Source organism: Delphinapterus leucas, chromosome 2 (genome assembly GCF_059928025.1).
Source record: "Delphinapterus leucas isolate spDelLeu-1000000601 "Yukka" chromosome 2, BTC_Dleu_Yukka2, whole genome shotgun sequence".
In the NCBI taxonomy this organism is placed as follows: Eukaryota; Metazoa; Chordata; class Mammalia; order Artiodactyla; family Monodontidae; genus Delphinapterus; species Delphinapterus leucas.
The window spans coordinates 151,985,054-152,000,032 of NC_143130.1; the positions used below are offsets into that span (position 1 = coordinate 151,985,054).

Sequence of the window (14,979 nt, forward strand, 5' to 3'; positions counted from 1 at the left end):
TCCCCCAACCTTAAAACCTGTTATCTTCCCCAGCTCTGAAGGAATCTGGCCTCCCTCCCTCCCCCACCCCCGCGGGCTGGCTACGTGGTCCCAGACGGCCTGCGCTGAGTCTGGGGAAGCAGCTGCTCTCCTAGGCCTGCCTGGCTCCCTACCTGACCCTGGGGCAATGACAGGAGCAGGGGCTCATTGGGACCTGCTGGCTCCTGCCTTAGGGGCTCTGAGCCCGTGGGGGGTTTGGAAGGAAAGCCGCAGGAAGGTAAATCTCCTGGCAGGGGCCTTGTCTCTAATTCCTCACGCCAGTGCCTCCAACTGGATTTGCTACAGGCCCGAAAAGCAGTTTCAAAAATACCCACAGGAAACAGAGGGTTTCAACTTCCGGTTGGGATCCCGCAGCCTCACCTCCTCTCTGGTCGGCGGGAGCCACAACATCGGGGTGAAGCAGAAGAAAGGCACCCTGGCTGTTCCCAGGGTTTGAGCTGTGAGGCAACAGCACCATTATCTCCACGTGGTGGCCTCTGGACCCAGTGACCAGAGCTACCAAGGTGTGGGTCCCTCCCCACGCCAGGGCCCATGCCCGGACCTTCAGCAGCATTACCTCTTGTCCCCGCAAAATCCCTGCCGGAGAAGCCATATCTCCCTGCCTCACAGATGTGGGAAATGAGGCTCAGAGAGGTTAAGTCATTTGCCTGAGGTCAACCAGCTAGAAACTAACAGAGCTGGGCTTTAAACCAAAGTTTTTAAGTGACTGTTACACTGAGCTGAATTACAGCCCTCTCCAGAAGTTAGCACCCCATTCTAGGCTGTGTTGACCTTACAGAAGGGAGCATCTTCATTCTGAAATCCCCAGCCCCAGGATAGATCTCTCACCTTCCACCACAGATCCATGCTCAGTCACAGTTTTCTTGTCACAGCTTGACCTAGTGGCCCTGACCACAGGCAGCCTCTTCCTTAAAATATAAACCCCCTTTGGTCAAAATGGAGATTCCAAGAAGGCGTCTAACCTTGGCTAACTCACACAAGAAAGGGGGTGTAGAAATCATTTGGGGTCCCTACTTGACAAGCCCAGCTCTCCAGTGATGATTTATATGACATTATGCTTTTTAAGACTCCTGATGTCACTGTGGGACAGGCAGGACAAGTATTTTCTCCATTTCACAGCTGGGCAAACTGAGGTTCAGAGATGTTAAGTGATTTGCCCAAGGTCACACAGCTACTCAATGGCAGGGGCAAAACGAAAACCCTGACCATCCATGTGCACCCTGTGATTCTAGTTCATTCTCTGGGGCTCAAAGAAAGAGCAATTGTTGACCAACACTTTCCTTTTCTCAATACAGAAGGTGATAAATGTGACCATGACTTCTGTTTGCTTGCAGTATCCTGCAAGTGCCATCTCACAAGCTGGATTTGCTGTCCCCATTTTCCAGACGGGGAAACTGAGGTCTCCAAAGAAGAAGGGGTTGGGCCCATCCTTCAGGGAGTGAAACTGGGAAGGGAACTATGGGCCTTCCTGATGTCTGGTCCAGACTCCTGGCCACCCTCATCTCTGTGGAAGGTTACAGCACCGTCCTTGGTCTGCGAGACCCAATCCTACCCTCTCAGCTTCTGTGGCGGCAAGTGTGGCTGGAGAGAGAACAGAGCCACCCCATCATTTGCGTTGAGGTGGGGAACAGATTTGCACACACTCCAAACAGGGTCTGTCACTTGTAGGGTCACTATTTTGGTTTCAGATTTGCTTTTTTTTAACTTTTAAGCCATTTGTGGCTTTTGAGAACATTTTGATGACTTTTTTCCTAAAATTAAATCAAGGTGATTTTTCAGAACCAATAACCAGCCTTTGAGGATGCTCACTTTGGGTTTTGTGGGAGGACAGAGAGCCGGAGTGGTCAGGAGAGGAAATCTGGCCCTCTGATATGACCCGCCCGGGGTAAATGGACGATGCGACCACGTAGCAACTTCCCAGACCCTCCCTGGGCCTCCGGAATCCAAAACGGGTTCACCAACCAGCAGGGGGAAGGAAATATCTCATGAGGAAGATGAAAATCTCATCTGGTCAGGCCCTTTAAACGAGGTCATTATGTATGCATGGAACCCCCTCCAAGGCCACAGGCTCCTGCAGGAGACTGACTCCCGTCGCTGGCCACAGGTCACCCCGTAGAGGACCTGGGGGAGACCAGCACAGCTCGGCTGTGCGCCAGGCTGCCCCGGGTCTGCCGGCCAAGAGCAATTAGCCAGGAAGAAGGGCTCTTGCCAAGTCTCGGCGAGAAGGCCGCAGCCCGGCAGAGGTAGCCCAAGCGGCCAGAGCCTCTGGGGCTCCAGGGGCTTCTTCAGGAGCTGAAGGACTAAAAATAACTTGGGCCTTTGTTGTAAGCAGCCAGACCACAGAGATGGAGCTGATGTCAAGGAAGCTGAGCGTGCGCCAGGGTCCTGCTCACTGAGACCTGTCCTTTAGGCAAATGATTTTTCCAGAAATGTGTCAGTTTTTATGTGTTGCTGCTGTTGCCACTGCTGCGGCAAGTCAAAGGCAGCCCGGTCCGCTCCAGCCCACAGGGCTGACTTCCAACACAGACTTCTGGGAACTGAGCCTCCCCACCTCTGGCTTCTCAAAAGGAGAGTCCAGCATGTACTGGGGAGCTTAGGAGATAAGAGCAGCCCTCGAGCTGAAGCTTCTGCGTGATTGTCGCCCTGGTCGTAAATAATCACATCACCCCAATTATTTGTTTAGGGAACAATCATTTCTCCCCCATCCTGAAATTTCCAGAGTCAGGTCTCAGTAGACAATGGCAAACATACACTATGTGGAAGGAAGGAATTACTTGGGAAAAGGAATTCGTGGTGTCACATCAATACTGAAGGGTTTCTCAGAGCTGCAGTCCTTGGGACCAACATTCAGATTCTTGACCTGGCAGCCTTCACTCACCTTCCTGGTTCTTGAGTCCCACAGGGAAAGCTCCAGACCCAGGCTGAGTGGAAGGCAGGGTCTTGGTCTCTTCCTCTGCCACAGGCTGTGGCCTGTCTCTCCTCAAGGATGCCCCAGCTCTGAAGGTCCGGTGCCTTGCCAGGCCGTTCCTGATGGACAGCAAATACTGACTGGCTATGGCGGGGCCTCAGAATTATCTTCACAACATTTCCGTCCACCCCTCAGGGCCTCCCCCTCCCTCCCCAGCCCCATCAAGAGATCGCCCTGGCTGTGGATGCCACTGGATATCTGCTGGGGAAGCAGCTCTTCCTCTTCACAGGGACCAAGGAACAAGGAGGGATTTCAGGGCTCCATCGTCTAGACAGCCTCTAGGTTCCGAGTCTAGGAGTTTCCAGCGGGACTTGTAATAAATAAAACCTTCTCCACAGCTCTTTGCTCCTCTGCTGGGTTCAGGATGAAGAGGCGAAGCTGGGGGCAGGGAGGCTGTGCGAAGATTTCTTGGAACACAATAGATAGGAAACACCAAACCACGCATGAGTGACTGATGGGTGGTCACAAAATGGGACCAGTGGCTCCTTAAATGGGAACCAGTGAGAGGGCCGCAGTGCTAAGGTAAATGTGAGGGGGGTCCACAGGGCTGTGGCTGGGGTCCTTCTTCAAAAGTTTACGATCTTTCTGGCAGAAACAGGAGGGGCTGGCTGAAGAACGGAAACCTGTGTGTAGGAGTTCAGCAGATGTCTCGCCCCCTCGGTTCCACGTGTCCACGCCCTGTGTGGTTACTGATGTTCCTTGCAGTTGGTCTGTCTGGAAATACGGGAGTAGGGGCTCGATCTGATTTGAACTGGGCTCTGCTTCAGCCTCTCCGGCGGCAAGCCCCATTCTGTGACCTGGGGCCCTAGGCCTGGCAGCCGAAGGCTGAGGCTTTTTCTTTGAGCAGTTCCCAGCATAAGTGGCAGCTCCAGCTCCCTACAAGAAATGAGATGGCATTACTAGCAGCCCCTCCCCCGACCCTCAAGCCCCACCCCTCGACCCTAACCTTTTTGTAAGCCCTGTTTTAGTTTGACTTTCACGATTCAGAGACCGAGTCCCAGTTCTGAAAATGTGCTGGAGTCTGTCGCTCAGCTGCTGGGTGGGTTGGGGGGGGGGGACATAAAGTGCTCAGAGATGATTGGTTGAACTGCAGTGAAGACCCTCCCTCCTTGGCTGTGCCTCTTAACCAGGAATCACCGGGTCTGGACCACTTCCTCTAGAAGCTCACACCTCCCCCACCCTCTCAGCCATATGTCTGGGAAACATCTCCTTGGCCCTCAAGTTGAAATTTCAGCTGGTTGAGCTGTGCCTCAGTTTCATCATCTGTAAAATGGGAGTGGTCACACCTGCTCCGTAGGGTTGTGACGATTAAATGAGACAAGACACGTAAAGCCCTTAGCACAAGGCCTGCACATTAGTGAGGGCTCAGTAAGTGGTAGAAGTAGCTGTTGTTGTTATTGTTGACTTCATCACCATTACCTTCTGGGGGCTCAGCCACTGGGGGATTTAAACAGTACATGTGGTAGCCGCGGTCACAGTCATCGCAGAAGAGGAGCTGGTCCTGGTGGAATGCAGAGTAGGAGGAGAGGAGGAAAGTTTGAATTATTTAGAACCAACATCTGGCCCCCACCTACTCCGCCTGCCTTATTTCCATTGATCAACTTCCCTGGATGCCCCTTTCCAGACCCCATTTAGTGTCCTCACTGTCCCTTGAACATGCCTTGTGCTTTGCCCACACCTGGAATTTCCCCCTCCGTCTCCCAAACTATGCGCATCCTACTCCCACTTAAGAGTTCCGCTCAGATCATAGCTCCTCCAAGAAGCCTTCCTAGACCACCACCTCACACCCAAGCTTAAAGGGATTCTTTATCCTTCTGAACTCACATAGCCAATAATTCTGCCTCCATAAGGGTGGAAAACTAATTTCATGCATTTCTGTGTTCTCCAGGATGATTGCCTAGTGCCTAGAAAGTGCTTTCAATGTTTGCAAATTTTAATTGAATTCCTCTCAACCTCACTCTTTCCATTTGTGCAATGGGCAGCAACCATACTTGCTGGTAACATCCATAACACCTCAGAACTTTTTCAGGGTTTCGTTATGCAAGTTTAGAGAAATGCAATGCCACATTTCAGCTCTCAAAAGCCTCTTGGGGGGCTGGAGGCTGGAGCCAGATGAGAACAGTCACCTCCAGTGCTGTGGTTAACTTCCAAGGACACGGTAGGCACCTTTGCTCCTGCAGTTCCCTCTGCCTGGAGACTCTCCCAGTGCCTGACCCCTTCTGTTTTGGACCATTCCCTACCCACCCTTCAAGTCTTCAAACACTTCTCTTCCACAAAGACTTCACTAATCTTCATCAAATGGAATTTCTCTGACCCCTCTTGCATCCTCATAGTACTTTCTCTTCCTTAGGACATTTGATTGCACTTTTCTTTATGCTACAAAGCCTGGCATGTGGTAGACGTGTACACCCAGTCCATTTGGAACATGCCTCTTTTGTCCACTCCTTTATAGATTGCAAGGCCCTTGGGGAAGAACCTTGTCTTACTCATCTCCGCATCTCCTTCAGAACTTCCTTGCACATAGTAGCTACTCAGTAAGTGTTTGTGATCTGGTCCCCATTCTCCAGGTTCAGCCCTGTTCTATTCAGTGAACTTTGGGCCTGCTTTGATGGCTTATAAGACGTCTGCAAAGTTAAGTCCTGTATCAAATCTCACCTTGGCTCTCACCACTGTAGAGATCCTAGAAGAAGTAGATATAGAAGTTGAAAACCCCTGTGAGCAAGCCAATGGGGCAGGAGAGATCATGAATTATCTTTTTTTTTATATCACGCTAAGACCTTTCAATAGGACAATGGCAAGCTTTCGAAGAGTTAGCAATAGAGGAATAACATGGCCAGACTTGCAGTATAGAAAGATCTCACTATAGCTGCTATCCAGGTGAGAGAGATTAGTTCTTGAGGCTGGAAGGCCACTTAGGAGGCTACTATAGTTGTCCAGGTAAGAGATAACTTATGATGGTATCCTGAACTAGGGTTGTGGCTTGGGGGAGAGAAAAGGGGCTTGCTTCCATCTGAGAGTCATTGATTAGATGTAGAGAGTGATAAGGAAGAAATCAAGGATGTCTTCTAGGTGGTGGCTTGGTCGGCAAGCCAAACGATGTAGCCATCCACTAAGGCGTGGGCAGAGGAGCAGACCTGTGGGAGGCAGAAGGCAACCTCAGCTATGAACATGATCTGTAGGTCTACAGATCACCTGGTGAGGGTGCCTGGAGGCAGCTAGAGGTCAGGAGAGAGGCCTGGGCATAAGATATGGACTGGGGAGTCACTGGTGATGAGATGGCACTGGAGGTCCTGGGAAGGGAAGCCCAGAGTACGTGAGAGCAGATGTCTTTGAACTTGTGCTCATGGAGGGGTGTTCATGAACTCCTAGAAGTTATATGCACAACTCTGTGTATGGGTACAGAGGTACATTTTCCTGAGCAAAGGGTAAATCCACAGCTTTCGTTGAATTTTCTGAAAAATCAAGGACTCAAAAAAGTTACTGAGGAGAAGGCCAAGAATAGATCCTTGGGGAACACCAAAGCTAAGGCCCAGGCAGAGAAGAAAGAGACTAAGAAACAGCAGTCAGAAAGGTAGGATGAAATCCAGAACAGTGTGGTTTATTCCAAAAGAGTTACACCATTATTGTTGGAGCTGAAATAAGCTAAATGACAATATGATTTAGGGATAATACAAGGAGAAACCAGTTAGGATAGGGACAGAAAACAGGGAGAGACTTGTGAGAAACAGTATTATTAATATCTGAAATACATTGATAACTCCTACTCTAGTGCTGACACGAGAAATACAAGGAGGTAGAATATCCTGGATTGGACTTTCCCAAAGGGAAACCAAGGCATCTGTGGGTTTAAATGTCTCTTTCATGGGTTGATCATTGTCTAGCACCATATTCTCTTCTTTTCCATTTGCTTCTCAGATAATTGCCAGCCAAAACCACCAAAAAAACCCCAGCCCATGTGGACCCCCGTGAGAAACACAATTTAAAGACATCTTATTCCCAAGTAGTCAAGAACCAGAATTCACCTATGGCTACAGTTCCAGTAGAATGGGAATCCATTTCTGGGATGTGCAGGGTAAATCCCTGGCTATGTGAGAGGAACCCCCTATTGCCCGAGCCGCCTCCCCCCTTGATTCCTCCCCTAAGGTTCTGCCAAGTCAACAAAAAACCTCTACATTAACACTATTTGTAAAGCCAAAGACCAGAATCAACCCAAATGTCCATCAATAAAGGACTGGTTGAATAAACTAATGAAGAGCTATGCAACTGTAGGAAGGAGTTAAGATTATGTCTATACATTGCTGTGGAGTAACCTCCGGGATATTCAGTCAAAACACAAAGTAAAGAAAACAGGTATATCTTTCTACCATTTTCTAGGAAAATGCATCCACTTTCTTATGGATTCATGTGCACATACACATGTTTCCATTTAACAAAATAGAAAGATAAACCATAATTTTTTTAAATGGTCCTATAAGCAGAGTGTAAAAGAGGTAGGGATAGAAGTTAGATTTCTTTGAACATACTGTTTATTTTAAAAATTTGACTCTGGAGCCAGTAAATATTTTACATGGTCATAAAGCAAAATTCACAGGGTAACTGTCACTAAAAAAAAAAAAAAAAAAATGAAAAATGAAACAAATGAATCTAATCATGTACTAGTTGGTGGCATAACCACACAGAAAGAAACTATTCCAAGTGACTTGGAAACAAGCAGTTGGACTGTACCTCCTCAGTCAAATATATCTTAAGGACAAAAACAAGTGCAAATATGCATATACATATACATACATATATATATTTCTTTCCAGCAATCATATTAGTGTTGTTAATAGTGGAATTGATATTCTATGTGTGTATCAAATGAGTGGTTATGTGGGTAATGAGAAGCAAAAATTTTGACATGGTTAAAAGAAAATACAGATGTAAGAGTGATAAGGTTAAGTAAAAACCCTATAATTAGTTCTGGCAATGAATTGGAAGTATCAGTGTAAATTCAGTGTATTTTATCTTTAAAACAAGCAAAACCTATTTTCTAGCTCTGTCCATTGAAAATGCTCCCAAACAATGACTAATGCAGTAAAAATTAGCACCCCATCACCCATATTATATCTTCTAAAAACCATTGCCCACTAAAAGGAACCAGGAGTCATTGGAGAAATGGCTGATTCCAGGTCTGGAGCATGAAATGTATAAGTATCGTTACATATTGGAAAGCAAGGAAACAAATACTACTGAGGTAGGGACTTCCCTGGTGGTCCAGCGGTTAAGAATCCGTCTTGCAATGCTGAGAAGGCCTGTTCGATCCCTGGTCGGGGAACTAAGATTCCACATGCCGTGGGGCAACTGAGCCTGCATGCCACAATTACTGAGCCCGCTCTCTCTGGAGCCTCTGTACCTCAACAAAGAGCCTGCGCGCTGCAACAAAAGATCCCGTGTGCAGACCTGACGCAGCCAAAAAATAAATAAATATTAAAAAAACAAATACTACTGAGGTCATGTCAGAAGGACTCAGGATCCAAACTGTGTTCCCACTGGAACAAAAGTGGGAACACTGTCCCAAAGATGGGACAATTTTAACTGTAATGGATTGAAATAAATCAAGTATGTATAAATCCTCGAGTCCATAAAGATACTATTTTCTAAAAACTTTGTCACTTTCGTTAGATGCTAGGGAAACATCCCGTCATTTTTTAATTTATTATATTGAAATAATTTTAGTCTTAGAGAAAAGTTGCAAAAATGACACAGAGTTTCTGCGCACACTTTACCGAGCTTCCCCTAAAGTTAACATCTAACGTTACCACAGCACAATCATGAAAAGCAGGGAATCACCATTGCCATTAGCATGACACTATTGACTATCTGCGGGCCTCCCCTCATTTGAATTTCACCAGTTTTTTTTCCCACTTAAGTCCTTTTCCCCAGGATTCAATTCAGGATCCTACATTCCATTTAGTTGTTAGGTATTCTTAGTGCCCTGAATCTGTGACAGTTCCTTGATTTCTTTGTCTTTCATGACTTTGACACTTTCGAAGAGTCCAGGCCAGTGATTTTGTAGAATGTCACTCAGTCTGAGTTTGTCTGATCTTTCTTCCATAAGAGGAGATCTTCTCAGTGCATCTTATCGGGGGCACGGACACCAATGTATCTTATTACTAGTGATGTTACTCTGATCCTATAGTTAAGGTAGTATAGTATCTGTAGTGTAGTTTTTCCACGGTAAAGTTATGGTTTTTCCCTTTGTAACATATTAATAAGTAATCGGGTAGGGGAGATACTTTGAGATCAAGCAAATATTCTGCTTCTCATAATACTTTTGCCCGCTAATTTTAGCATCAATTGATGATCCTTGCTTACAACAACCATACCATGATGTTTGTCTACCGGTGATTTCCCTCTGCCCTCTACATTTATTAATTGTAATCCTGCTCTAAGGAAGAGTTTACCTCTTCCCCATTCATTCATTAATTCATTCACTTATTCAATTTTTAAAATGTTAATATGAATATTTATTTTGTCTTTGGGTTATAATCCAATACTATCATTATTTACTTTGTGGCTCAAATTGTTCCAGATTGGGCCATTAGGAATTCCTTCAAGTTGGCTCCTGTGTCTTTTACCAATTTTTTAGCACCTCCTTACTTTCTAAGTACCACAGGAGGCTCCGGCCTCCTCTTACATTTTCCCAGCTCCAGCTATTTCTCCAAGAATCCCTGGCTCCTTTTACTGGAGAATGGTATTTAGAAACCAATATCTGGGTGCTATGGGTCCTCATTGCTTCTGGGTTGTCATTGCTTCTAGGCCCTTACGACAGAGTTAGGAAATAAATGCACGTGTAGGTGCACATCTATATTTATTTCTGTATTTATCCACATGTGTGTGTACATATAAATAGTTATAGATATATAATATATAAACAAAATATATTATATTTAAAAGCATAAATTCATACTGATACCCCCTATTCCAACCCAGGACCACAGGGTTCAGTCTAGCCTTCCCCCTTTATTTGATTTTTCTTTCTCGGACATTGGGAAACCTGGCTCTCATTATTCACAATATATATCTATTAGTTCAGACCTGCAGACACATCAAGTAGTTTCAGAATGACTAACTCACATGCCTGTGAGAAACAAATTTACTAACTAGCATATAATATGTGTATAGTCATTTCTGTCTCTAGCCTTAAAATATACAGTCAAATACTACTTTCCAAAGTTATCTAGGTTAATTTTTTCCTTCCCTACCCTTCAGTATGGCCATGTTACTATTTATATTATAGTTAAGTTCATTTGTTACTGTTCATATTCCATTTTCGCTTCCCCCACCTCCTGGCTGAATTTCAGTATTTATCTTGAGGGTATGTGAAACAATACCTTGGTTCAAAGAGTCAGAGCTATACAAAAAGGTATTTTCAGAGAAGTGTTACCCCCCATCCCTACTATCCCACCCCCATTTCCCCATTCTTTCTACCCCATTCCCACCTACCCTGTAGATAACCAATCTCTTTAGTTTTCTGCTTATCCTTCCTGTATTTCTTTCACACAAGTAAATAGATATATGTATATTTTCTTATGCCTTTCTTGCAAGAATGGCAGCTTACTGTAGATATCATTTTTACTGTGCTTTTTTATTTAACAATATGTTCTGGAAATCACTGCATATTAATTCATAAATATCTACATTGTGTTGTTGTTGTTTTACAACTGCCTAGTACTTCATCGTGCCATCCTTTATTCAACCATTTTGTGTATAAGCATTTAGGTCATTTCCAATATTTTCCAATTATAAACAGTGTGACTATGAATAACCTTACACATAAGTATTTTCATAGAGTCGTGGGTATATCTTTAGGGTAGATTCCTATAGGTGAGATAGCTGAGTCAAAAGTTAAGTGCACAGTAGCTGTGTTAGGTATTGCTAAATTTCCCTCCAGAAGGGTTGTACCACTTTGTATTCCCACTGACAATATATAATGGTGCCACCTTTCCCACAGCTTCATTAACAGAATGCACTGCCATACTTTTTTGCACTGCCATACTTTTCTTTCCCATTCTTATGGGTAAGAAATGATATCTCAGTTTTGTTTACATTTTAATTTCTTTAATTATGAGTGCATTCAAACTTTTTTTTGCAAATATTTAAAGGTCATTTTTATATCTTTTGTGAACTGTTTTTCATATCTTTTTCACATTTTCTATCAGGTTTATGGTCCCTTGTTCCTCAAATTTTAAGAGTTCTTTATATATTGCCACATTTATCTGTGGTATATGATGCAAATATTTTCTCCCATTTTGTCAGTTGTCTTTTTACTTTATTGTGTTTTTTACTATGCAAATGTTTATGTGGTCAGATTTGTCAACATTTTCTTTTATTCCTTCCGAATTTTGAGTCACAGAAAATCTTTCCTTATATTTAAAGAGAAATTCATCCATGTTTTCTTCTATTACTAGTATGGTTTTATTTTTTATATTTATATTCCCAGTCCACTTGAAGGCTGTTCTTACATATTACATGAGATATGGACCTAATTTTATCTTTTCCCAAATGGTTACCCTGTTGTCCCAGCACTGTTCATGAAAATGTCCACCTTTGATCCAGTAATTTTAGATACAAACTTTATTTTATACTAAATGTCCATATGTAGTTGGGTCAATTTGTGGGTTTTCTATTCCATTCCACTGGTCTTTTTGTCCATACTGTTTTAATTTCAGAGGCATTACAGTATGTTTTAATATCTAGCAGGGCTAGACTCCCTCCATAATTTGTTGTCTTTCAGTGTTTCCTTGGCTATTCTTGCATGTTTGTTTTTCCATATGAACTTTAGTATCAACTTGTCTAGTTCCATTAAAAAGCATGTTGGTGCTTTTATTGGGTTTGAATCAAATTTGTAAATTAACTTAGGAAGAACTGAGATCTTTACAATGTTGAGTCATTCTATCCAAGGTCACACAATGTCTTTTCATTTGTTCAAATCTATTTCTATGTCTTTTCAAAAGCATTTAAAATTTTTCTTTATTTAGGTTTTACATACTTACTGTTAAGTTTATTTCTAAATATTTCTTATTTGTTGCTACTGTAAGTGGAGTTTCTCTACCATAATGTCTTCTAACTGGTTATTATTTGTGCATATGAAAGCTATTAATTTTTGTATGGTAATTTTATATCCTGCTACCTTTACTGTTTGAGTTAGCTTTACTATTCATTCTCTAGACTTGCCCAGATATACTATTAAAGTTATGAAATAGAGAAAAACTTTCTACTTTGTTGCCATTCTTATACTTATTGTTTTCTCTTGTCTAATTGCATTAGCTAATATCTCTAGAAAAATTATGAATAATAATAGAGATAGTGGGCATCCTTACCTGGTTCCTGATCTTAGCAGAAATGCCTCTACTATTTCTCCATTAAATAAGACAATGGCTTTAGTTCTAAGGTATAAAAAGTTTATCATGTTAAGAAAATATCCCACAATTTCTATTTTCTTGAGGGTTTGATCATGAATACGTGTTGAATCCACCCCTTATTTTGAAAACTGAAAAATAAAGGGAAAGAATCTAGTACTTATCCTGCCTTTTCTATATAATCTATACATGAAGGCAACCAAATATGAGGTTGGAAAAGTTTCTCTTTATAGAATTATTCCAGCTAATAAACAAAGAAGAAATTATGGAATAAGAACATCACTATTTGCGACCCCTAATGAAATAGTCAGTGTAGCCAAAGATGCTGCCGTCATGAAAAGAGAGACACCAGGTATTACATACCTCCTGATGAAAGTATACCTCACTATTTATGAAGTAGTCTTGCTATTTATATATTTTAGAGACAGAGAAAGAAAGAGACAGAGAAAAAGAAAGAGAACCTGGATGTGATCAAGCCTCTAGCTCTAAGCACCAATGTACAAGAAATACAAGAGACAGAGGAAGATGTCAAACACCACCACAGGGATGCAGTTAGTAAAATACAGTCATGGGAAACTCTATTGAACAAATAAATTGATTTCTTCAACCAAAAACATCAAGGGAGGGCTTCCCTAGTGGCGCAGTGGTTGAGAGTCCGCCTGCCGATGCAGGGGACACGGGTTCGTGCCCTGGTCCAGGAAGATCCCACATGCCGCGGAGCGGCTGGGCCCGTGAGCCATGGCCGCTAAGCCTGCGCGTCCAGAGCCTGCGCTCCACAATGGGAGAGACCACAACAGTGAGAGGCCCGCGTAACGCAAAAAAAAGTCAAGGGAAAAAAAGATCAAAATAGAAGGAAACGCTATATATTAAGAAACTTTAAAGACATATCAACTAATTGCAATGTATGAGTCTTATTTGAATCCCAATTCAAATAAATTGTAAATAAAAACGTTTTAAAACAATTTATGATTATTAACACAATGTTTAAGACAATTGAGGCAATAGGAATGTTGACTGGATGTTTCATTATATTAAGGAATCATTGATTTTTAAAAATATTATTGTTAATATTTTGGTTATTTTTGTTAATAAGTAAGTCCTTATCTCTTTTTTTAACTTGAAAATAAATATATTCACAATCTGTAAAACATAAATCCTTATTTTTTTAGACACATATGGTATTTACAGGTGAAATGATATTATGACTAGGACTATAATATCGTGGAGAAAGAGGTGGCGATATTTACAGAACAGGATTGGACATGTATTGATCATTGTTGAAGCTAGTGATGGGGGTACATCAGTTTCACTATTTTCTCTATCTTTGTATATATTTGAAATTGTCCATAACAAAATGTGGGTTTTTAAAATTCTGCATCTATTATACTTAACATTTAGACCAAGTGAGATGACACACTCCAGAATGTGGTGTAAAGAGCCAAGCACATCCCAACCGTAAGCAGTGGGCACCATTGTCTATCAATGAACCCTTGAGGGCTAACGGCCAGCAAGGCAGCCTCTGGCCATCACTTCCTGCACCTCTCTCCACAGGCACGAAGAGTACCCAAGGTCCCTGTAGCACAAGGGTCCCAAGGGTCCTCGGGGCAAAAGTCAAGAAGGAGGTCCTGATGGATATTTTCCCCAGGAGTCCAGTGATGAGAATCCTGCCTTCCTCTCCAATCCTCGAAGGACTCCCAGCTCCTTGTATTTCTCCCTCCCATGCGGGAAGCCCCACACTCACATCATTCTCCGAGGTCCCACAGAGGATGCAGGATTTGCACTCTATGCACTGCCACTTGTAGGTCTTGACAGCCTCGGTCATGTTCAGGGTGAACTGCAGGCAGGTGGGGTGACCTGGAGGAAGCAGAAATGGCAGCATTAGGGCCAGAGGGTCTGACCTGTCACCCCTCAATGCCACAACATCATGGCCAACTTGGAGGGAGGGTGGGGTAGCACGGGTTGTGGAGTAAAGTGGGAGCCTGGCTGGAGCCCTACCCACCATCCTCACCACCACCCACAGTTACATCAGATCAACGCCCAAAGAGAGAAATAGGTATTAAGCCTTTTGCTGAGGAGAGATGTCATCCAAGTCCTCTTGCCCTAAGAGCCATGTTCCCCCAGAGATGTAACCAGTTGATGAGGACAGAAAGTGGTGATCAGAGAGAAAGAGAAAGGAAATCGCACAGCACAAGGCGACACCGTGAGAGTCAGCAGCATTATCTCCCCGGCAGCAACTGTGGTGGGAGGTAACACATATGGGCTATTTGCAGCTGAGCCTTCTGACCTGCAAAGCTGTGCACACTGCCTTAGGGCACCGGGGAGGAGATCAGGGGGAACATGTGAGGCTCCCGGGAACAGAGCTCGGGGGGCACTGGGAGGCACTACACTGCTACCTAAGGTGTCCATGCCCATGCCCAGGGGACAAGCAGAAGTCCACGCCCTGCACAGTAACAGGCCCTATGGAGGGAAGCAGCCTGGCAGGGAGGGCGAAGAAGTGGAGCACCACTGCAAGGGAGCACAACAGCCAGGTCTATCCTGAAAGGACTCGTCACTGGCTCTAACTCTTCT

General features: G+C 43.8%; 1 protein-coding gene across 1 annotated transcript; it reads right to left on the bottom strand.

The window, feature by feature from the left end:
• Positions 1–77: 77 nt before the first annotated feature.
• Positions 78–14,656, bottom strand: LOC149750326 (zinc finger protein DPF3-like). The gene is made up of 3 exons (XM_089907927.1): positions 14,153–14,656; positions 4,427–4,508; positions 78–3,883 (listed from the first exon to the last, which is right to left on the bottom strand). Exons 1-3 carry the CDS (start codon positions 14,411–14,413, stop codon positions 3,813–3,815), a joined length of 414 nt encoding a protein of 137 aa, XP_089764053.1. The 5' UTR covers positions 14,414–14,656; the 3' UTR covers positions 78–3,812.
• Positions 14,657–14,979: the final 323 nt, after the last annotated feature.

What these genes read in the sequence shown, in the direction of transcription:
- LOC149750326 (XM_089907927.1), bottom strand. Translation starts at nt 14,413, where the DNA reads ATGGTGGGTAGGGCTCCAGCCAGGCTCCCACTTTACTCCACAACCCGT. An exon ending in GTGGGACCTCGGAGAATGAT is followed by an intron (nt 4,509 to 14,152) that starts GTGAGTGTGGGG and finishes GCATTCCACCAG; the next exon opens with GACCAGCTCCTCTTCTGCGA. An exon ending in AGTGGCTGAGCCCCCAGAAG is followed by an intron (nt 3,884 to 4,426) that starts GTAATGGTGATG and finishes CATTTCTTGTAG; the next exon opens with GGAGCTGGAGCTGCCACTTA.